Raw genomic sequence first — 24621 nt, 5'->3', positions numbered from 1 at the left:
GAGATTTGAATCCCTCCTGCCTGCTTCACCGGTGCACCAGAACCTTCTGTCAGGAGTTTCTTAAAAGGGGCAAGAGTGAATGAAAAAGCTGAAGCCACTTTCCTGCAGTGCCATTTTTGTGCAGAATCTGTATCTGTTACGGAAATAAAGTTAATCTGAATGTATTGGAGACAGTCTTCCGATCTTTTTCACTAGGAGCTGTTTTTTGTGACCGTATTGTTGACAGAGCGTCCCTGAGGTTAATACAGTCATTCTGCAGTTTCCCAGCTTTTACACAGTAAGCAGTGTGCAGTGTGTGGTCTTTTCTAGCTGTGTATCCAGTTGTTGTCATTTGTTTTAGGCTTTCTGTCATTTACGTGTTTTTTTCCAGAGAGCATCACACTGAAATGGCCCAGAGATACCAGTATACCTGTCCTCAGACCATCAGATGTCTGTGTCCCAGACTCGTAGCTCAAACGTTGCCACGGCGACTCCTTTCGAGTGCTTACCGCCCCCTGCTGGCTTTGCTCAACGTGCTCCTAATAACCGTGCAGGGCGGGCACAGACCCACCTCAGACTCCACCTCCCAAAGCTTGCTTAGACGCCCCAGAACCCCCCCCACCACGCAACCTTCACTGCCAGGCGTGACTAAGGTACCCAGGACCCCGACAGGGCCCTGAAACCGAACACCAGGGGTGTCCGAGGCGAGTCTGTCGTGTAACGTGATAACGGTGCTGCCGTGAGGGCGATTATTTACAGGTTAGTGCCATGCGAATTCGAGCTGTGGGGCGATGCGCCGATTTCGAGGTTGTGTTGGTGCTCGGGTAGCAGTTCCTGACCATGGAGCTGTAACAAGTCAGCTGGTCCTTTGACTAACCACCCCCACCTTCTGTTTCTGTGACCGGAGCAGTGAACGCCTTGGCGGCTCAGTGAACTGGACTGACCGCCACTCGGACCGAACCAAAGTTTTATCTGAGATGGAGGGCATCAGGCAGGCAGGTGTCAGTCAGGCAGAAACAAATATATAAACTCCCCCCGTTTGTGAGCAGCCTTGGTGGTTTGGATCAAAAACACATAAACATATATCATTAATGAGAGAATTATGGGCTGAACTCAACAAACTCCTGATTCACTGTCTCAATTCTTCCCCTAATACTCAAACCAACTAGACTGATCATTACTTTTCCAGAACATGCAAGAAGCCTGACAGATCCCATTTAAAACAGATGATTTGGCCCTTGAAGACACGGACAGACGGCAATCACTGGGGTAGCTGGAGATATTTCCCATGCTTGTTGAAAAGCATCGCATGTATAAGCCGGATATACGACAGTTTGTCCGGATGGTGAGTTTAACTCCTCTGCCAATAAATCTGACAGCTAAAAATGTCCTGACAGGGCCGGCTAATTTGTTGCATGTGTGCCTGGGATACGGCTGAGGTCACTGTGCTCACGGAGAAGCCTTTCTTCCGCCCCGGTGCTCGCGTCTGGCAGTGGTCCGAAACGGTAACGCGTGAGGAATAACCTTCCGGCTTCCTCCCGCGTGTAGCGAGCACAGCATTTTCAAAAGGGCCCCGTTTCCCAGCAGATCGCCCTGCTGTTAGCTGTTAGTCAGTGGCCATGTGGCTGACCTAAATTCCTGCAGACACAATGAGTGGAAAAAGTGAAATGGACCACGTGCAGAACGACTTACAGACGGGTCACGCCTCATTTACAACATACAGTATAGCAGGAGAAACGTTTGAGGGACTCTTATTTTGATGATTATTTTTACCTTATAGAACCTGAAACTTTGTTCATTAATTAATTAATTCATTCATTCATATGTTCATTCATTTGTTCATTCTCATTGTCTTGGAGTGCAACGATGTCCCTAGATACTCCCGATGAGCATAAGGATCCAGATCAGACCCATTTTGTGGCTATGAATGAATAAAAATAAAATACAGTTGCTATGATTCAGGGGTGATGGTGGTCCACACCCGGTCCTTTTATTCCTGGCTGGGCGACGTGTGAAATGTTCACATGAATCTGATTCTGGCTCATCATCTGGTGCACGGCTCCCGTCAAGGGCCCAGGACTGACTGATTACTCTCAGACTTCCTTCGTTTTCAAATCACTGGTGCCTTGGAGCTCTGTTTTTTTCTTCTTTTTTTTTTTTTCCTCCGCCTGGGACGTGGAGAGATTCTAAGAGCTTCTCCTGCAGAGCATAAACTGCAAAATTAGTGGCTCTAACTTCAAGAGCCTCCAACAGTAAAGAGAACATAGACGTCTCCATTTTCAGAAAGGTCCCCCTCATAAGAGATCAGCTCTTTTTGGGTAGAAAATAAAACGTGAAATTTTAGGCTTTTAGCCACTCAGGTGGGCTTTGCATTTGATCAAGCTGCTAATGCTGGAAGAAAATTGTGTGGAAGGGATTCTGGACCTGTAGACCTGCCTTGAGTGTCCAGTGAGTCACCCTCGTGTTCCTGGCCCCAGGGGAAGGAGAGGCAAAGCTCTTCTGTGTTTCCCAGAGTGGTGGCTGGGCTCAGGAGATCTCAGCGGGGCCACTGCAGGAAGGGAGGGCTGTTGAGCTCATCCCCACAGCCAGAACATCAACTCACTGATGGACAGGCCTGGATGTACCCCTCTAGGCTTGGACCTGCCACACTTGTGGGGTCTTTTTTTTCATCTGCGAGGCGGAACAGATGTTGTGGGTTACAGGCCAACATTCCTCACCCTGTTTCCATGTGAGGACACTTCTGCTGAGCGGCGAAATGAAAAGAATGAAAGTAATTCTGGATTATGGCTGAGATTCTTACTGTTTGTCAGCTTAGATTCTAAAACCTCTTTATTCGGTGTTGGGTTGGGTTTCTTCAGCCTGCCTCATACAGGACAGGAATGCATACCAGGACAGATTAAATGTGTTTGAGAAGCGGATCCCAGTAGAGAGGTTAAATGTGATTATTTTTTTCCTTTGCTTAATTTATGAAGCGAGTTTCAAAGGCTAAGTGATGAGGCAGAGGTACATATATCTGAAAATCGCAGAGTCTCCATCCTCACCATCAAATTCCAAACCTTGAACCCGCAGGATTTCCATCTTCTGCAGTCCGTCAGCTCCACCTCTATCCATGTGTCCTGCAGCCCATTCTCCAGACCGGCTTTCCATGTCTATAGCCCTGTTCCCCACCCTGCATTTGCTCTGCTGGGGTATGTGGTGTGGGCGGAGTTAGGAGTGAGGACAAGATAAGCCCTTCCCACTCTGTGATCAGGGTGAAAGGCGGGAGTCAGACGTTGCCCTGGACTTTTTGATCCCGGGAAAGGAAAGGAGTAACGTAAGAAGGTGTAATGTGACGTCACATGACAGCAGGGCATGATGCCAACGTCACGCAGCACAGTGTCGTCACGGTAATGTATGATGACCTGACACTGGGGTCAAAGATCAGCAGGCTGTGAAACTGCCACGGAGAGACAAATATTTTTTGTGAGAAACACAATAGAATATAAGGGAATCTATTGAGAATGAGAGCTTAAACCTTTTCTGTGCTTGAAAATGTGTGCTTTCGGACCCAAATTAACTCGCAGCTAAGAACAGACATTCTGGTGATGAAAGCACGTGTCTCATCAAAGGGTGCCCCCGGGGGGGGGGGGGTGCAAGGATGCTGTTCTCTGAGACAGCTGGACTTCTCAGATCAGAAAGTCGCTTTTTTTTTTTTGCTATATCTGCTTCCTGGTCTGCCCCCCATAGACCACGGACCAAATTATGAACTGAGGGGGGGGGTTTCACAGGTGAAGTCACGGCAATGGCATGGAGTGTTTTCTGGAGTAACAGCACAACACATAACCCTAAATCTCTGAGACGGGCGCCAAGCAAACATATCGGCCATTTACAAACGGAAAGTACCTCGGAATTGTGGGAAGACGGCGTCCGGTGTTAGCTGGGTGATGGGGGTATGAATGGCAAAGTAAGTGACCTGCACACACACCGCTGATATTTCACTCAGACATGATCAGGTCACGTTCTCCTCAACACAAAGATATATTTCTCCTACATGTTTTACTTCTCAAGATATGAGACCCCAGATCCCTAATGCTTAATAATGTAATGCTATACAGAGATGCACAGTAACAGTATGACTGGCTCCTTCTGCCCGTTGTGTGTGGGTCTCCAGGTACTTCAGTCTCCTCTCTAGTAACTTGTGGTTAAGCAACATCATGTCTCTGTATGATCTGTGGTGGGGTGCTGCAGTGGTCAGCACTGCTGACTCACACCTCTCCCCGTGGGGCTTCCTCTGGTTTTCAGCTACAGTCCAAAACCATACTGAGGTTAGTTGGAGTTTTCAAATTGCCCATAGGTGTGAATGGTGTTGGTGCTCCATCCTGGGTTGTTTCCTGCCTTGTGCCCATAGCTTCTTGGATTGGCTTTGGAGCCCCTGAGCCTGGGCCTCCTGTTTAGGATGTTCCCCAGCCTTGTGTTTCCTTGGATGGGCTCCCTGGGTCCTTGTACTGGATAAGCAGTGATGGATGGATGGATGGTAACATACTTATACTGAAAGCTTAGGGAGGACTCATATTGCAAGAAAATTTCAGTTTTACAAAAGTCCCATACAGTATGTTACATCACCTACTCTCTTCTCGAAGATTCACTTCAAAAAGCTACAGCGGTAATCTTTTAAAACAGCCTGTGCCGACGTTACAAGGACTTAGTGCCCGATTCGTTTTTTGCAATCGATGGTAACCTGGACGACGCGTGCATGGACAGGAAGCAGGTCTCTCTTTGCCTAAGGCAGCCTAAAAAAAGCAGGAGAGCTTGATGATTGATCAGCTGAAAGGAACTAAAAGGCAGACTTGGAGAACTTCTACCGTTCAGATCCGCAGAGGGCTGAAGGGTGGCTGTGTTTTCTGACTAAAATGACGAACAGCCTCGGGACTGGGCAATGAATAAATTTGTTCAATCAAAGAAATTATTAGTAATCACTGCCTTACTGTGGATTAAATCTTGCCTAGAGACCTTACATGCCAGGATTGTGACAGATCTGTCTTGGTTTAAAGTTACTTATCATACTGTGAATTGCGTCCTTAGTAATCAGTGTTTATATATTTCTTGATGTTTGAACTCGTCTGAACTAAGAAAGTTAAGCAGGACTGGGTCTGTTCATGTGTCTGCCTTATACCAGCAGGTCTGAGACTGAATATGCTTTTACGGTGTCATTATTGATTGGCCGACATCCCTGCTCTGTCATTTGCTTTAATTGGACTGACAATTTTTTTGTCATTAGTTGAAAGAGGACCTCTGGGGGTCAAAGGTCATGCCCTCACTGTCACGTCACTGAAAAATGCTCATTGCCGCAGGGAGGCCCATGCGTAATAGCTCTCCGAAGGAGGAGTTTCTCCGTGGGCAATCCCTGTGCCTCTCCGGACCGCCCAGAGCTGAGCCGTAAGGGAAATTCAGACTATATTCAGACCCAGAACAGGGGGAATGTGAGCCATGAGCGCCGACCCAATTAAGGGCGAGACGGGAATGGAAAAGAGGAGCTGGGAAAGCTATCAGGGAATTGGCGGGCCTCGCTCCTGCTGCTTTCCATGAAACAGAGAATCTGTGCGCAGGCGGAGAGCGGCGAGACGGGCCGGCTTTCAGAGCTGATTTTGCGGAATTTTGATTTGGCCAGAGACTTAATGAACCGCTTGGCGGGGGAGGGGGGGGGGGTCACACGCAAGAAATCGATGGTACAACAGCCAGTCTTGGGCTCTCTTCTTGTGTTCGATCGCTGATCTGGGGTAATGAACTGCAGACCTACTCATGGAATTCTGAACCTCTGGATTATGGTGAGGCAGGATATGAATGATATCATAAATGCAGCAAGACCAGCACTGCCCCATTCTATATCTATATCATGCCAGGCTAAAAATAATATATAAGTACAGGCATTTTGTTTATGAACACTCCATTTGTGGGCTACGTCAATTTACACTTCAACGTAACACTATCCTGCAAAATTCTGACCTTTAACTGTTCTTTATATGTGTGCTGGTGACATATTATCTTGTTGATAATATATATAATAGATATTTTTCAATGACCAGCCAAATAAAGGGACTTAGTTCACTTGGATAGATAGCGTAAAGAATTAATCAGACCAGCATTAAAGCTTAATTGGGATGGAGCAGAGGTAGAGAATGATCAGGTGTCCCTGGCATCTCCAGTTAAGTCTGAGAACTGGGAGAGGTCTGACCTCAGCACATCAGACTGCCGCTTCATGGAAAACCATCACGGGATTCGGTTACCATGACGTTTGCTTGGATCAAGTGGCTGTCGTGCCATGTATGCCAGGCTCTAGCTAGCGGAAGGGAAGGGCACCTCGCTGGGATACCTGCACTTCCCGACTTTCTGCTATGATTTCCAGTTAAGTGCTGAGACACCCTCCAGTCTGTTTGACGTTCATCACACCTTCCCCGCACTCTGAGTACGTGCAGACGTCTGTCCAGACTCGACTGGCTTGCAGAAGGTGATTTTTATCTCTGCTATGTGTATAAGTTGTTTTATAAATGTCATACCTGAATGGGCCATGCGCTAAATGTAGTCAAAACTGAAAGATTTAAACAGAAGGTGTAATGTAAGCCCAAATCCTAGTGGATAGGTGCCACCATTCTTGAATTAGATGACCAGCTTTAAGATCGGCCTTCAGTACGACAAGCGTACACCTTGCCTAAATGCATCAACACCATTCGCAGTGGCCAGTTTTCATGTTTGCCTTTGATTTTGTAAACAGCCTCTACAGTATCGAAAGTGTTGTTGAGCTAATACACCAAGTGCTTATCTCTTAATATCAGAACTGAGAATTTTGGACGTTTCTCTGGTTACCTGATGCTTTTATTGCCCAGAATAAGAATCTTGTGGTCAAACGGTGTGAGTTAAACAGGTTACAAGAACTCAAGAAGGAGAAAAGTTGAAAGAAGGACTTCACCGGTGATACTGTCATGATATTTTGATCTGTTTTCTTGAGGGAGCTTGAGGTTCTACTGGTTATGGTTCTGCTCTGGGTTCCTGTGCCTTGCCTGGCCTTGCCTATGGCTGCCAGACCTCCAAAATTTTGATGGAACAAAACAGCTGCGTCCATGACTCGCCCCGGCAGTCTGGCCCCTACCTTGAGTGTTTTACTGCAGACTATCATATGGTTTTCAGAGGTATGTCTGTGTCAGAAAGGCTCGTGGGTTCAGGGGATCTCACACTTTTTGATCAAAGGTTTGCACCAGATTTTTGTTCGAAGTCAGAGGTCCGTAGCAATTTTCAATAAGCAAACAGCATTTCACGAACTTAAATGAATTAACAGCAACTTTAAATATAGACGTCAATATATAATCATAAAAGGGAACTTTTTAACACTCACTGGTCGTTTAAACTCTACATTGTGTTTTTGTACTTCAAACCACATTAAGCCTTTTTACGTTAACCATATTGATTCATAAGGTGCATTATCGGCTGGGTCCGGATTACGATCTGGACTTTGAGAACTCCTGGTCTATTCAATTCAATTCAATTTTATTCATATTGAAAAATATACAATATGGTACTGGATATATGACACTAGGAGTAGTTTCCTTCCTGGTGGGGTCATTTTTGTTATTTAGAACAATGTCTCGGTGCCATAGAGTGTAGAAAAAGAATCTGATAACTGATAAGGGGATTGAAATGTTTTCATATGAATTGTTGTTTCTGTGTGTTTCAGACTGAAGCCAGTCCTTCACCGTTGAACGGGGTAACTCTAAGCACCCTTCCAGTCTGTCACCTCTTTGTGCCATCATGGGGAGGAACCTGCTGCTTTGGGCTCTCTGGGCCTCGGTCGTCCTGCTCCAGCTGACCAGCGCTGGGCTGGTTCAGAAGATGTTCAGATCACGGAGGGGAAGTGCAGCACTGCCTGCCTCTGACAGCGGCAACATCAGCCACCCAGACAAGGCCAAGCCCATGGTGTTCAACCACATCTACAGCATCAACGTGACAGCGGGGGCCCTCTGCGCCGTGGACCTGCAGGCCCCCGACGGTTTTGAGCTCCAGCCCCAGGCCTCACACCTCTCAGAACACGCCGTTGACGGCGAGAACCAGATCGTCTTCACCCACCGTATCAACATCCCGCAGCAGGTGTGCAAGTGCGGCGACAGCTTCCCCAGCCTGAAGGAGCTCCTCAGCCGGTTGGAGGTGCTGGAGGAGGAGGTGTCTGCATTGAGGGACCAGTGCGCCAGTGGTGGGAGCTGTTGTGGAGCCCAGGTCACCGGTAAGTTATAGGGTTTAGGCCAGGGGTCACCAACATGGTGCCCACGGGCACCAGGATGCCCCCAAGGACCACATGAGTCGCCCGCGGACCTGTTCTAAAAATAGCACAACTCACCAGTGAGCAGCATCAAAAATTTAATTTTATCCTGTTGCTATTTTTATTTAATCACATTTGCATTTATATAGATTTAAAAATGCCAATATCTAAAAAAAAAGCATTTAAAACATGTTTTATTATACATGAAGTTTAGATAAGTTTAGGAGGGCGTTTCAAACTGGTAGCCCTTCGTATGGCTCAGTACCCGTGAAGTAGCTCTCAGTTTCAAAAAGGTTGGTGACCCCTGGTTTAGGCAATAGTGTTAGCTAAACCCATGACCACTGGCCTGAACTAGTTACTGTAGGTGCTTCTGTACCAGAGTAAAGCATTTAAGAGTTTGAGGTCCACCCAAATGATTTGGGATCCAGTCAACAATATTTTCTGAAAGACGATGAAGTGTATTGACAGAGAATCCACCTATTTATCCATTTTTCTGTATCTTCCTGTTTTCTTTATACATGAAAGAATTTCACAAAGTTTGCTAATAGATGCCAGTTCTATGCTCCTTTGGGTTATCGACCTTCCCAAACAAACAGTAGGATCTGAAAGGGACCCCAGTGACTGGGAAGCAAATATCCTTTGATGTTCTGGCATGACTCTCAGATTACTGAATGGACACTTCAGAGGCTGAGACTGCTTTCTTCTGGCTTCTTTGCTGCGATCTCGGATTTATAGATTCATCCATCTTTCATACTGGATCAATCGCGTGGCCACATCCCAGTGACAGGGACCATCCTTATTGTTTTTTTTTGTCAGCTGACCTCTGATCGATTTCACTCCTCAGGGGAGGTGGGAACGAAGCCCTACTGCAGCGGACGCGGTAACTACAGTGCGGATACCTGCAGCTGCGTCTGTGAGCCCGGCTGGAAGGGACCCAACTGCTCAGTGGCGGCCTGCCCCAACAACTGCCTGGACCAGGGGCGCTGCGTGGACGGCGAGTGCGTCTGCTTCGAGGGCTTCTCCGGGCCCGAATGCGGTGTGGAGGCGTGCGTGGTGGACTGCGGGGAAAATGGGCAGTGCGTCAATGGCATCTGCATCTGCGCAGATGGGTATGCCGGGGAGGACTGCTCTGAGAACAACTGCCCGAACAACTGCTTGGGCCGAGGCCTTTGCGTGGATGGCGAGTGCGTCTGCACAGAGCCCTGGATGGGCGTTGACTGCGCTGAACTCATCTGCCCCAAGGACTGCTACGACCGTGGCCGCTGCGTCAATGGGACCTGCTTCTGTGATGAGGGCTTCATCGGCGAAGACTGTAGCGAGCGTCTATGCCCGGGCGACTGCAATGGCAGGGGGCGCTGTGTGGATGGGCGCTGCGTGTGCGCAGCAGGCTTCGCCGGCCATGACTGCTCCGTGGCCACCTGCCCCAACGACTGCAACGCCAGAGGCGTCTGCTCCAGCGGCGTGTGCATCTGTGAGCCGGGGTACCAGGGGCCGGACTGCGGAGAGCTGGCGTGCCCCGATAACTGCAATGACAGGGGACACTGCATGAATGGCAAATGTATCTGCGATGCCGGTTACCAAGGGGAGGACTGCTCGGAGTTCGCCTGCCCCAAGGGCTGCCGGAACCGGGGTCGCTGTGTCAACGGGCTGTGTGTCTGCGACGAGGGCTTCACCGGAGAGGACTGCAACACACGGGTATGCCCCAATGACTGCTATGGCCGTGGCAGCTGTGTCAAGGGTCACTGCATGTGCTACGCGGGGTACATGGGCGCCGACTGCAGCGAGCTGACCTGCCCCAATGATTGCCACGGCCACGGACGTTGCGTGGACGGCCAGTGCGTGTGTCACGAGGGCTTCGCCGGTGACGACTGCCACCAGAAAACATGCCCCGGCGACTGCCTAGACCGCGGCGTCTGCGTGGACGGCAGGTGCGTGTGCCAAGAAGGCTTCACCGGCAACGACTGCTCCGAATTCACCTGCCCGGGCAACTGCAATGGCAGGGGGCGCTGTGTGGACGGCCAGTGCCTGTGCGATGAGGGCTACATCGGCATTGACTGCGGGCAGCAGGAGTGCCCTGATAACTGCAACGACAGGGGGCGCTGTGTAGACGGCCAGTGCCTGTGCGAGGAGGGCTACATCGGCATTGACTGCGGGCAGCAGGAGTGCCCTGATAACTGCAACGACAGGGGGCGCTGTGTAGACGGCCAGTGCCTGTGCATTGAGGGCTACATCGGGGAAGACTGCTCTGAAGGTAAGAGAGCTCCGCCCACCCACGGTGAAGGGGGAGGGGAAAAACCGGCCCTGGATTACCCAAATTCTGTTGTTTATGGTATGATGTTTTTATCCTGCTAATAGGGGAAGTAACTTTAAATATAAATTAATTCTAACAAATTTATGAATCGCTTATAGATAGATAGTTGCGGGTATATTTGACCATTTACTACAGTGGTTTGTTTAGTATCATTTAGATTTTGATGAATTTGTATTAACGATTTAAATTTTTTGTCTCAAAACCAAAAGTCATTCTTCCTTTCATAAAGACCTTCTACAAAAATCTAGCTGCTTGTAAGAGAACATGCAGAAATTCTTCAGCTGTATATTTACAGAACTTAACTAGAACCTCCAACAGCTATCACTGACATTCATATCCAGCATGAAAAATCACCATTAATTATTGCACTCAGTATAGGAGGATGGTTATGGGGTCCAAACCAGGTAGTATCAGGAGGCACATTGACCTTTTGAGTCTTACCACCCAAGGCTCTGCTGCGTTCAACTGCTAACCTGGGTTTGATCCAGGTAAAATAAGGTAAAAGGTTACATTTGACATAAATCCAGAATTCCTGTTAGACGGGATGCCCGGCTAGCATTGTCTACCTTTTCCAGGTTAGAATATTCCTCAGTGGCCTCCATGTTGTTGGAGGGTGACACTCTCATCGTCTATCCATCTTCCTCTATAGTCTCCCCACCCAAAAATCTGACCGTGATGGAGGTAAACCCCGAGACGGTGAACCTCACCTGGACCAGTGAGATGTTGGTGACGGAGTACCTCATCACCTATGTCCCAACCGCTCCCGGTGGCCTGCAGATGGACTTCCGAGTGCCGGGCGACCAGAACACTGCCACCATCATGGAGCTGGAGCCAGGCATCGAGTACTTGGTCAACGTGTTTGCTGTGCTCAATGACAAGAGGAGCATCCCTATCAGTGCCAGGGTGGCAACACGTAGGTCAACCTGCATGTCGCTGGAGATATCAGGCCTAAGTCTTAGTGGTGCCGAGAGGGTGAGAAAGGCACAGCACTGCTCTGTCTCCATTCCCGCCAGATCTGCCTACTCCTGAGGGCCTGAAATTCAGGTCTGTGAAGGACAGCTCGGTGGAGGTGCTGTGGGACCCTCTAGACATCCCCTTCGACAGCTGGCACCTCACGTTCAGGAACACGGTGAGCACGCTGATTCAGGGACTCGCAGGCACAGGGAATCTTTCCTTATTTACGCCGGTAGATGAGTATTGGTGTACAGAACTGTAGAGTTAGAGGCGACAGGTTCAAGTCTCCCTATAGAGGCTGCCGCTGCCATTGCGTTGAGAAAGGTTAAGGCTATATTTGCTTTAGAAAATATTAAATATAACCCTACTTGCCCTACATTTTAAAAATCAAAGTGAAATCTCCCCCGCACATTTGAGATTATGTTACAAGTGTAGCTGTGAACGAATGCAGCATTTTCCTTCTTATAAAAAGTTGCATTGTAGAGTGCAAATTTTATTCAGTGATGGAAAGCAGCTGAAATCTGTCGCCCGTACATAAGAACTGGCCAGAGTCATGTTTAGGTAGGTGGGAAGTAGGCATTTTGTTTAAGGTCTGGCCCCTCCCCCTGTGGCCTGGACCATCTCTCTGGACCTGCGGGGGCGGTGGTGGCTGGAACCATGATGTGGCTGAGTGGAAAATTCTTAAACACTTCCAAGCTGAAAGGTGCGCAAAGCGTCTGAAAATGTTTCTGGAGTCTGGGGGTTTATGATCTCGTGCTTCCTGAGTAGCAGCTGGTGCGGGGCCAGAGCCTCCCCACCCCCCTGCAAAAAGGGGCCTCCGCTTGTTCTTTAGCTTAAAAAGGCACTTCAACAACCACCGTGAAAAAAGCTCATATCAGCAGTTAATGATCCCATCCCATCGTCCCCATCCTGTTCGCCTCCCCCAACCCCCCCCCAAATGTTCCACTTTATTAGCCCCAATAAAATTTAAGGACCTGCTTATCCACAATAAACATGACGTGTTTCTGTGTAAGAGCCAAGCATGTCTCTTCATATTGGCTGTTTAAGCAGCTGTGACAGATATGGAGAAAGTTACGACAAATTAATTAGTTCTGGTGGTTTAAAAGACTATTAAAAATGTACAGCCATGAGTAGGTCCTGGACCTGACACACACTGATATCTTCCACATGTGATCAGTAGGTAGTAATGTAGCCACAGGCCTCGGCTTTGGGTTCGATTCCCACCCTAATCTCTGTGTGTGGAGTTTGCACATTTTCCCTGAGTTCGCTTAGATGCCTCCGGCTTCCTCCTGTACTCTAAAAACATGCAGTTAGGTGAATTGGTGCATAGGAACTGCCCTGTGGTGTCTGTGTCCCCTATGAAAGACACTATGTCCAAAATGTGCCCTGCTTTTTGTCCTCTGCTTCTATGGATACGCTCCTGATTGACTGCATCTCTCTGCTGATCACGCAGTTATAGAGGACGGATGAAAGCATATGAAACACATCAATAACTTTTCATGAGACCTCCCATTAGTTTAATATTTTTATTAACTGCCTGTATTAATTTACCTATATAAGACTGTATATTCATTTAGGTCAAGGTGAAATGTTTTTATATACTGTAGCATGTTTAAAATGAACCAAAGTGCTGTACAGGGTAAGAAAGAAAATAAAATTATTAAAAGAAACAAGTAAATACAATTTTTGAAAGTAAATATAAAATAAACACAAATTAAGCAAAGCCATTAAAAGGACCAAAAGTCAAAGGGGATAACCGAACCTGAAGAGGCAGCTTACTCCACAATCCCCGAGCAGCAACAGTAAAAGCCGTCTCCTTTCATCTGGATGTAGATTAAACAGTTGGGTGAAGTTTGAACAGTTAGGTGTCTTTGCCAAGGAGCTGCCAGTTGTAGGCCATGCTAGGAACCAGCAGGGCCTCCTGTATAAGCAGCTCCCCCTGTCTGCCACCACAGAAGGAAGATAACGGTGCGATCCGGAACATCCTGCTGCACAACGCCACCCGTTTCCAGCAGTCGGGGCTCGCCCCCGGCCAGGAGTACGACGTCAAGCTGGAAGCAGTAAAGAACAGAACACGAGGGCCCGCCGTCAACAGGAACGTGAAGACCAGTAAGAGCCTTCTCTCTAAGACTGTAACTTATGGCCTCCGCTGAGCTGAATCCTTCCAGAGCATCCTAGGGGATTCCCACAGAAGGAAAGAATCATTTACTGAATGGTCTTAGGAGCAATAAATGAGAGAATCACAGAATATGTAGCGCATCACGCTCCAGCACTCATTACTAGCCAATCAAAATGGCATGCTATTATTTTTTGGTTCTCTTTGACTTCTGGACAATGAATCAGTGAAGAAATTCAAGTACCCTGCAATTGAAAAGTGCTTGGGGCTCTGTACTGAGGGTCCGCCCTTTCCAGACGGGTTGGCGCTAACAGATCCAAATTCATCAATAGTAGTGCTAATGTTGCTCGATTTAGACAAGACTTTGCGCACACAGACCACAAATCTTTTAAAATGAGTCTATTACTGTAAAATTTCTATTGTGGAACAATTTTAATGCATTTAACATCTACTGACAAATAATTTTATCTACTGAAGATCTCACAGAAATGTACAGTGATCCATGTGGATGCATTTACATATACATTTGAGTATAAATTAACAAACAAGATAAATAAGGGACAAACCATGATGAGGTGTGTGGTGATATGAAAATATTCAACTACTGTACAATAAACTAGTCATGGTTCATTTTTCAAAAGCATCTAATAATGTTCCAGTGTGCTCTTAAAAATATAGCCTCCATAATAGCTGGTCCTCTCTGTCTGCGTTCCAGCACCTATTTGTGCGGATTTCTCCGGTTAAAAAAACAATAACATAAAATCAAAAAATAAAGTAAAAATGTATTTTAATTTACAAATGTAATTTAATTTTCATGCCCATTTCACGTCCATTATTAGTATAGAAATATTGTTAAATATACATAGCGTGTTATCACCATATTCTGTGCACGTTCTGTGCATGTTCTGTGCACGTTCCAGGACCTGCCCTGTTACCCCTCTGGTCTCAGGTGCCCTTTGCTTTCTGGAACCTTCTGATGTACAAATGAAGCACTGTTTTTTAGTAAAAAGTCAGAGATTTTTATATAAACATGTTTACTAAAACATTAAAAAGCATTAAAATAGAACTGCTATTAGGCTTCTGAAACTACCTGTGCGCTTACACAAAAATAATCAACAGTCATGTGACATCTCTGAACCAATAAGGGATTTACCAAAGCTGTGGTATAAGATTCAGTAATCTTTTCAATAAAGTCAGCTTTAGTCCCCATAAATGTGAATAAAATCCTTTTCGGTGACATATTTGGAAAGGCTGCATTCTGCTATCAAATTGCATTTTTAAACTCATTAAATACTAACACCAGCCCTAAAAGGATGAAAAGTTGAACTCCTGATTCACAAGAGTCAACTATAGTACATTGGACCAGCCTGTTATCATCTGAAGGTTCCAGATCATTAGGAGGGTCAGGGATGGATAAGCAATCCATCATGGAGCTCAAGTCAGTAACAGAGTTGGAGCTGGATGAGATTTATCCAGGGTGCTTGGCATCTAAGGCATTAATTCTGAGGGTAGAAACAATCATCAATTTCCCACTGCCCTGCTGCACCATGCATATGACTTGCAGCTCTATGGAAGGTTTAGTGAATAGAGGCCATTTACCCTGGTGCATACTGTACCCATTGCGCTGTGAGCTTTCTCTTCGTTTGTACTCGGCGTCTCCTCCTCAGAACGTCCCTGGGTTTCTCAGAGCCCGCTGAGTTGCTGCTCAGACACTGTGTGTAGGCAGGAGGCCCAAAGCAGGGACTTGAGGCACCCTGTGGTGGCATTATCCCTCCGGGGACTTCAGATGAAATGAGAAGCTAAAGGCTTCGCCCCGTTAGCTTCTTTGCGAGCTACACAGCGAGGTGCCACTTTTGAGATAGAGGCTGCGGCAGCCTGGATTTCAAGACCTTCTGCTGTGATGAATTCATAACTTCAGTTTGGCTAAATCCATTAATTTATTCATGTATTCTCTTTGTTCTCTTGGAACCCCAGAGCCCAATGGAAAAATCACTGGGCAAGTTTCGTAAACATAAGGATATAACCAGAGCGACAACAGTTAAAATTATTTGTGTCAAAGAAGCAGTTGGTCAGTTAATTAGTAATGAAATGGACGAGGTTTTAAGGCCCCCTGGCTGGGATGAGCATACGTTTTTAATTACCACCTTGTTGAAGCAAGTGGGATCTGGGTTCAAGAGCGTTTCCTGCTGTGGGATATATTTGAGAATGAGAATTCTCTGCATAGGCCAAAATCAGCATAATTTCAGCCTGGTAATTCTCTCTAACATCTACCCCCAGAGATCGACGCCCCTAGCCAGGTGGAGGTACGTGATGTGACCGATTCCAGTGCTCTGATTAGCTGGTTCCGGCCTCTAGCCCGGGTGGATGGGGTTACTATCTCCTACGGGCCAAGCAAAGACCCATCGGACAGGAAGACGGCAAACCTTATCCCCACGGACACACAGTATCACATCGGTGGCTTGGAGCCTGACACAGAATACCACGTGTCTCTGAACTCCAAGCGAGGAGGGGCAACCAGCAGCCCCATAGCGAGCACCTTTACCACAGGTAGGAATGGACCCAAAATGCCCTGTCTATAGGCATCTTCTTTATACTCCAGAAAGTGAGCCCAGTGTTCTGGAATTTTCCATTCCACAAGCCATATTTCTCCAAGAATCTGAAAAGTTCACAAATGTCTTTAGATCAAGGTTCCCGAATTCCCCGAGTTCCCCAAGGGCTTAATTCCATCATCAAGACAAAACCAAGGGCCACTGTCCTAAAATTTGCCCTGGATCAATTGAACGGGCCAAACATTTGATTCTGATGTGAATTTGTTCCAAAACAGGGATGATTGATTTGTTAAAGCCTTTCATTTTGAAGGCTACATGCCAGGTGTTCCATCTCAGAAATGAACCTGAAACCCAATGAGAACTTATCCCATGACCCTTCCATTATTTGTTTCTGGCCAGGGGGATACACAGACTCTCCCCTGGTGTACACAGCATCTTTTTAGGGATTCTGTAAGGCTGAGACTGAGGTATAGTATACATTTAAAGAAGCTGTCTCGTTTCAGAGCTGGACATTCCTCAGGACCTGCAAAAGGTGACCCAGACTGACAGGACTATCACGCTGGAGTGGACAAACAGCAAGGCCGATATTGACAAGTACCGCGTGAAGTACGGCCCCATTTCTGGGGGGGCGCACAACGAGCTGCTGGTCCGCCCTGGATCTGGAGGCACAACCAAGGCCACCATCTCTGGTGAGGGCAGCATGAGGCAGGTTGTCGGAGAGCAGGCCGGCAAATCGCCTTCTTACAGACACGGAAATCTACGATCTTGTGCTAACATACAATTGGGTTTAGGTTAAACATTATGTGAGTGTTCATTTAAAATGAGCTATTTTCCACTCAGTACTTAATTTTGAAAGATTTGTTTGCCGCATGCACAGTTATACCCATACAACTTACAATTGAAATGAAAATCTGTCCTGCTTCGGCAACTGTGCAAGAGAGTATCGATAGATCAAATTAAACAGGGAGGAAAAATGCAGGGGGGAGGGGGTAGAATAAAAACAAAGGATAAATAAATAAAAGGCTATATATGACAGTACTACACGAAGACAGTTGTACTGTCTGCAGCACTCCTGATCTCGCAGGCTCTGCCTTTGGTTTTTGTTCCACGAAAAAACCACAACATAGAAATTGTTTGCAGATGACCAGTGACCCACCTGCAGCAAGTTTCCTTCTGGTTAATGTTTGCGAGATGAAAGTGGTGGGAATATCAAAGGCCCAGGCCTGGTACTTGTATTCACTGAGTTTTGTAATGAGGTTGATGAGAGTCGCTTGCAATTCCAAGATGGCCACCTGTCTCTTTTCAAACCGTGTAAGAGAGGACTTTCCTGATCTTCGCTGTTCCACTGCGTAGGCCTGAGGCCTGGGACAGAGTACGGCATTGGCGTGACGGCCATGAAGAGGGAACGCGAGAGCTTACCTGCCACCACCAACGCAGCCACAGGTGAGCTGCATCACAGACGCCTTGAGCAGACCAATTACTGCACGTCCTGTCAGGAAACCCGTATCTACTCACATTTCCACTGTTTATTCCGTATTTTCCCAATGTGGGCAGTCATAATATCAAGACAAAACAATATTCTCACTGGTTCCCGGTGACTCGCATCAGTTTATGGGGGTTATTGAGGTTAATGAGATTTAAGGATATAGGAGACAAAAGGCACAAAACATACCACAACACCTCTGCACTTTGTCCACATTCAGACTTGGATCCTCCCAAGGACCTGGAGGTGAAAGACTCCTCTGAGACCAGTGTGACCCTGAGCTGGAAGCGGCCGAGGGCCAAGATCGACCGCTACCGGCTGGACTACATCACCGACGGGCAGCGGGTGGACATACCAGTGCCAGGCGACGCCACGACATACACTGTGAGCGGCTTGGATCCCGGGAAGAAGTACAGCATCAGCCTGTCGGCGGAGAGGGGAAAGCAGAGGAGCAGCCCTGCCAGTCTGTCTGTGTCCACAGGTGAGCATGTGGAGGGAAGGTCAGCCGTGGTGGAGCCCTCAGTGCATGCAGCTAAAGCCGTCTCCCAGGGCGCTGCCATCTCTCTGATTACATTTTCCTGAGACAAGGGTGCAGAAGTTTAGGTAGGTGAAGTTAACACTTTCGAAATAACAGCAGTAACGTTGGAGATAAATTAGGCTGCAGAGTTGACTTTTATACTTTTTTCCCTTCAAGAATGTTTTTGTTTCCCATGCAAACACATTTTTGTTCCCTACCACATATCAAATGATACCTATAGATATGATGTTAGCCTCCAGTCCACTCCAAGAATACCCGTACAATGATTATTTTCCACTGGGGAATGCTACTGGTTTTACTGGGGAAATGGTCTTGCCGAAGCATCTAGTCATGGTTTTTCCTGTGTTGGAAAAGCTTTGGGGGAGTTTGGGAGAATCCTGGGGGCAGGCAAGAGACCAGAACGTGTTTTGGAAAGGGAACGAAAATAACCGGAGAGGCATAGCAAATCTCACAGGAACAGGAGGGATAAAAACACACAATTACTGTTTGGATAGAACCAACACAGCATTACATATGTGCTTCACCCTGGACTTAAGCAGTGCGTGAAAGGAAAAATCAGGAATATGGTTTGCATAGAACACTAGAGACAATCTCAGTCTATTTGTCCCAAGAGAGATAGTTCTGATATCCATGGATATTTCATAGGATCTAGTACATGAATGTTTTCATGGGGTTGTGATTGGGAAAGAAGGCTATTGTAAGGCTGAAGCTCACAGATCCATGACATGGTTCCTTTGCTGAGCCCAGATCTGTTTCGCAAGTGCTTGGACACTTCAGTAAATCTACTTTGCCTTGCTTAGAAAACAGTGTGTTGAAAACCGTATTAGCTGAGCTACAGGGGTCACACTTCTGGAAACATCCCATGGAAATATTTGGATAATAAATTTTGCAGCTGTAAACACTGTTGCCTCACACCCTCAGAAAAGTTATGTTCAGAATCATTGGAGTTTCTACATTGCTGCTGCTTTCAGGGGCAGAGGACAAGCAAGCTGTAGGAGCTTCTGAAATTGCTTTTGGCTCCTTGCAGCCATACTGCTGGATGGAGATTTTCAGGCCAAGAAAACGTGGTACAATTTCAGTCAAATTTGTTAGCATAAAACTGTGGACCGCATTTGCCTGGATGCCAGTGATGCAAAGGTTCATTAATCAGGCCGAAGTGTTTAGATTACCTCAGCTAATCAGTCATTCTCGGGATCGACTGCATCTTGTTTGGCTAAATTAAGCTGGGGGTTGGCAAATGGCCCTCAGGTCCAGTAGCTGAGGTCACAGACTGAGGAAAAGCTGACTGGTCATGGCTTTCCCCAAAGCAATCGCTGAGAAAGACAGAGACATATTGGGCACTTTCGGTGTATGGTTATTAAATCCTTGAAATACCAAGCATGCAGAGAAGAATATCTTGACCTTCTGTTCTGCTGATGCCCTCAATTCCAAATACTACTAACAGTGTCAGACACAACATCTGGATTTCTGATTTTGTGAGAGTCAGAGGCACACATCAAGTATGATAACTGAGTGGTAGTATGCAGCCATCATGGGAGGTCATGGGATCGTGGAAGAGAATGGAAATTCATCTCCATGGTGATGTCACATGTTTTATACTCCATGGGGCCATGACAAACGGTACCCAAAGATTGTCATCGCTTGAAACCTTTGCTGTTACAGGTATTTACTGTGTAGGCTGCCTTACAGCTGCCATTATCTTCCTGCTGCTAGTGTTCCTTAATAAATCAACGGCCAAACATGAACTGACATTGTTTCCGCATTTGAGCGGCAGTGAGGAGGTCTTGCATGATGGATTCATTGACCTCCGCATGCACCGGAGTAAAGTGCAGCATGACTTAAGATGAACCCTTGGTGTGTAGGTTCCAAGAGGCTGCATATACATCCTTGGGGCGGGGGGTTTGCATGTCGCCCCTCCCAACATCATCTCCATACGCATGCTGGAAAGGCTAAGCCCAAGAAACAGAGCCAGTTGCTTTTCAAGGCAGAAACAGAGCTGAAGTCAAAACTGTTAGCCACTGGAGAAAAACTGCTGGCCAGCAGAACCAAAGCTCTTGGAAGGATATTTGTCATTCCACAGCAAGGTCCTAATAGGTAGCCATCACCATCAAACACTTAAGTACTACTCTGAAGTTACTCAACTTTCAGTAACTTTGGGTTCAGTTTAGCAGTTTTGATTTAACTTTTTAAAATTGTAAAACAAACAGTGAAATGTCTTTTTTTTTCCCAAGTCATCACAAGAACTTATTTGTTCTGTAACATAGGGGTTGCCATCCATTTTATGACTGCAGACTGGTCTATGTTGTTCAAAAATTTCAAGGACCAGTAAAACTTGTTGGCTGGGTGTGCCAGTGGCAGATCAATTGGCAGGACAGAGAAGTTTAATAAGTTTAACCAGTTTAATTTTTTATTTAGATGTGGTCAAAATGTAAAAACATCAAACATTGTTAAAAAAAACAACCCTTGTGGGTTGGGAACCCCTACTGTAACAGACCAAAATTTTGGTTTGTCTCAGACAAATAAGTTCAATAGAACGTATACAAAACGAGATCTTTCACTGGAGATTTTATGATAGCATTCTACAGGCTCCATGATTACCAAGCCCAGACCATAATGTGAACCAAATGGTTAAACTTATCTGAGTTTCACAGAGAAAATCATCCAGAGTACATTCAGAACCCTCTGTGGATCCAAAACCCATAAAAACTCATTCTTCTTTTAAATTCTCCTAACTGAACTTTGAAAAGCAACCAGATCTGTAGCCGGGTGCCTACATCCCTTCCATCTCCATCGTGCATCTCACCACCATGATCGTTTAAACATCGGAATGTGAAATCCCGGAATGCATGTCGGAGAGGACGTTGCTTCTTGCTTACGCTGTGCATCTCGAGGGCCGTCTGCCACATTCGTGACTGATCAGAAAGTGTGCTTGTGGCACGCGGAGTTCTCGTCCCACCTTGAAGTGCAGCGTGTACTTCCGCCGAGGCGGACTACGTGGTGCCTTCAAAAATTAATGGCTCTTCCACAGAGCCATTAATAACCGGAGCTTTCTGGCATGAATGAGTAATGCTGCATGCAGGCCACAGAGGCCCCAGAAGAGGTCAGTTGTATCAGAGACAAACTGCAGGGTAAATAAATACATGCATGGCTGTGGGCAGATGCCTTCCATCATACTGTGTGGGTGGAGATGACTGCGATGTAGAGCAGCAAATCTCCAGACCCCTCAAGATATGACAGTCTTAAGGTTGAGCCTTGAAGTGTCCATGCATTTCATAGTTTTGTCGTTTTTCTTCTTTGTCTTTCACTAAAGGTATCTTCACAGGTCTGTACTGCTGCAGAACTTCTATTTCTGTTCCTTATCTGTTATTTTTCTCCTGCCAGAAGTCACCCATTAATTGTTCAAATGTGCTTTCATTTAGCGCCCAAGTCTGCCCCAAGTCCAGATGTAGTTGCTTTGAGTATCAAAATCGCACCCACTCCTATTCCAAGCCGGGCTCCAGACTCTGCAGTGGTTCCCACCACTTCCTTTAGGACAAAAGTCCCCGTGACACATTTCCTGTCAGGGGTCTCTGTCATGGAACCCGAAGCATCCACTTCAGAACTTCCGGGAGGGCTCAACGTCACCAGCGTGACCCAGATGACGACGGGTGTGACCCAGGTAGCACCCAAAAGATCGTTAGACAATCTCTCGGTAGAGCTGGATGCTTTGACAAAGCCAACGTGGGCTCATGTGGTCACGGTCCCTGAGGCCACCAAGGCTGCTGGGGCCACTGGGACACCTGTTGTAGATGGCCGGTCGCTTGGCACTCCTTATGAGATTTCTCCGCACAGCTTTTCGGAGGGGGAGCCACCCCCAACTCAACAGGGTCCTGCCAATACAGGTACTTTTTCAAGTGACTTTCACCCATCATCCAAACCTCCATCATCATCCATCCACCCCAACTTCATCACTCTACCTCCATCATTCATCAATCTGATCTCTTTTTCCTGCTTTCCATCCTGCACTTCATAGGACAAGATAACGATTAATACTTGAGGGGTTTGAAGGGCCATTCTGCAGGGATTGCAGGGGAATGTCATGACATCGTTTTTGACATCATAAAAAGTCAATATTGGGGAAAATGTAGGTATTGACAAGAAATGATCATGCATTTTAACCTCTATACCACAAATGAAGCATGAAGTAGCATATAAAGGTTAAAATGCAGGATAATTTCTTGTCATATCAGTGCAAATGCACATAAAATACATACGCATTCATGCTGGTACAACAATCGATTGCCGCACGTATTGCTTTTAAAGTGAATGCATACTTGCATACTACTTATGTCAGTCCCTGTTTATAGTGATTAGAATGATCCATTCACCAAAATCCTACAGAAAATGATGTATTTTTATGTACCTCCGCACCAGGTTTTTATCTAAACTAATTCCAAAAAACTGACTGTATTACTATTTAGCTTTGCAATTCATTTTGTCTCAGAGAACATAGTTTATGTAGGGGATTTTTTTTAAAGGGTAAAACTGCAGACCCCTTATGTGGATGTGCTGGTTATTACTCCCACTTGCTGCAATAAGGGAAACACCCACCTAATTTTGCAGCGTGGCATGGTGCAGGCAGGAAAAGAGTAACGATCCACTGGCAGCCCTACGATTGCAAGGGGTTTATTACAAAATAAAACACGCTACAAAACCAAATGGACCACGAGGGATCAGAAAAACAGGGAACAACTAGGAAAAAACACAACTAGAGAACTAAGAAACCACCGGGAACAAGATCAGGCACAAAAAAAGCAACGCAAATAACACACCGTAACAAACACTTCTGAACACTAACATGCAACTAGAATTCGCGACTAGAGAACAGAGTGGACACACACACAGGGAATCAGGACAAACAAGGGACAGGTGTAACTCAATAATGAATTAACCAATCAGGGAAGACACAGGAATGAGAAACAAGTGGAACTACAGTACTTACCCAAGATGAACACAGAACTAAGAGGCTTAGACATTCTATGGCACTGGGAATACAAAGCAAAGCTAATCAATTACTAAATCAAAAGGTACAAAACAAAACCAGAACAGAACAGTAGAAGGGTGAACCAAGCACAGGAATTAAGACACAAAATAAACACCAAGGAACAGAAAAATAACAAATACAAATACAGTGGTACCTCTGAACTCAAACTTAATCTGTTCAGAACTCGGGTTCGAATCCTAAAAAGTTCCAGTTCTGATCGAATTTTCCCCATAAGAAATAATTGAAAACCAATTAATTGGCTCCTGGCCCCAAAAAAATTACACCGAAATATGTTTTTTTTTTAGCATTTAAACACAAAATGAACAAGAAGAGCATATACTAAACACATCTAAGCACATTTAATTTATCAAAACAGTAATTTTGTCACACCGCGTGCAGGATGAGCGAGCAGGGAGCGCGGAATCAGGGTTAGGCAGACAGAAATCCAAGAACACAGGGTTTACTGCTGGCAAACAAGGCACAACACGGAGTAGACGTCATTGACAGGACTGGGGAAACGTACCTGAACGCAGACTTAAATACACATGACTAACTGGAAATAACGAGAAACAGCTGATGACATCGGGATATCACGCGAGGTTAACGAGGGGGGCACACAGGAGGATCGTACGAGCCGGGCGTGACAAATTTGTAGAGTAAGAAAATAAATGTATCCAAACAATGTGCAACAGGTACCAAAATGCTATAAAGTATAGTGTATTACCTGATACAGGATTTTCAATAAAAAAAAGTACTATCACCAGCAAACGATGCTATCACAGCAAATGCGAGGCTGAGACTGAAGCTTTACCCTTTGTTACCGCTGAGAGACGTGCCGCGTGACTCATTTCCCCATGCGTACAAGTCATCTTAGGTCAGCGTTCACGGTTCTGAGATTCAGATTGAGTTCTAAGCCATTTTTTTTTTAAACTGGTTGGCTCGACTTTTAAGAAATTCAGGCTCTAATGAGTTTGAGTACTGAGGTACCACTGTAACTGGTGATGCTGGTCACTGGACAGCTTTAAGCACATCACTGGAGGGAATCAGTGTCAGAGCCACACACTCAACCCAGTGAGCTAAGCAGCAGGCCAGGGAACAGAGGACGCACAGAAGGATTATCAGACAAGGAGTGACAGGACAGGATGGCCAGCAACACCTGCTGGCCAAACTGGGAAACGACACGAAGGGCAGGATCAGACTCCTTCGTGTCAGGATCAGGCGCTGACCTTGACACCTAACCCAAGTAGCATTTCTCGCACCCACAGCTCTTTGTACTTTCGTTTAAGACTCATTCATTGGTGTCATTTGTGCTGAATAAACACCATGAAGAAAACATCTTGACCATCATCCTCTTCCTCATCATCATTTTCATCTTTGTCATCTT

The 24621-nt window shown here is 46.3% G+C and overlaps 1 protein-coding gene across 5 annotated transcripts in view; it reads left to right on the top strand.

Moving 5' to 3' along the window:
• LOC111835357 (tenascin-like) overlaps positions 1–24621 on the top strand; it is an 86564-nt gene that overhangs the window by 41530 nt on the left and 20413 nt on the right. For 3 of the 5 annotated variants that reach the window (XM_023795567.2, XM_023795568.2, XM_023795570.2), the window contains 10 exons: positions 7685–8227; positions 9108–10514; positions 11224–11487; positions 11588–11703; positions 13484–13637; positions 15922–16191; positions 16697–16882; positions 17547–17636; positions 17897–18157; positions 21634–22095. In XM_023795567.2, the coding sequence (XP_023651335.2) occupies positions 7759–8227; positions 9108–10514; positions 11224–11487; positions 11588–11703; positions 13484–13637; positions 15922–16191; positions 16697–16882; positions 17547–17636; positions 17897–18157; positions 21634–22095 (3679 nt within the window). In that variant the 5' untranslated portion in view covers positions 7685–7758. The remainder of the gene's footprint in view (positions 1–7684; positions 8228–9107; positions 10515–11223; positions 11488–11587; positions 11704–13483; positions 13638–15921; positions 16192–16696; positions 16883–17546; positions 17637–17896; positions 18158–21633; positions 22096–24621) is intronic. The other 2 variants (XM_023795571.2, XM_023795572.2) reach the window with 1 other exon arrangement.

This window comes from Paramormyrops kingsleyae, chromosome 7, assembly GCF_048594095.1.
Source record: "Paramormyrops kingsleyae isolate MSU_618 chromosome 7, PKINGS_0.4, whole genome shotgun sequence".
Lineage (NCBI taxonomy): Eukaryota > Metazoa > Chordata > Actinopteri > Osteoglossiformes > Mormyridae > Paramormyrops > Paramormyrops kingsleyae.
This window is presented reverse-complemented; position numbering and strand designations above follow the sequence as displayed.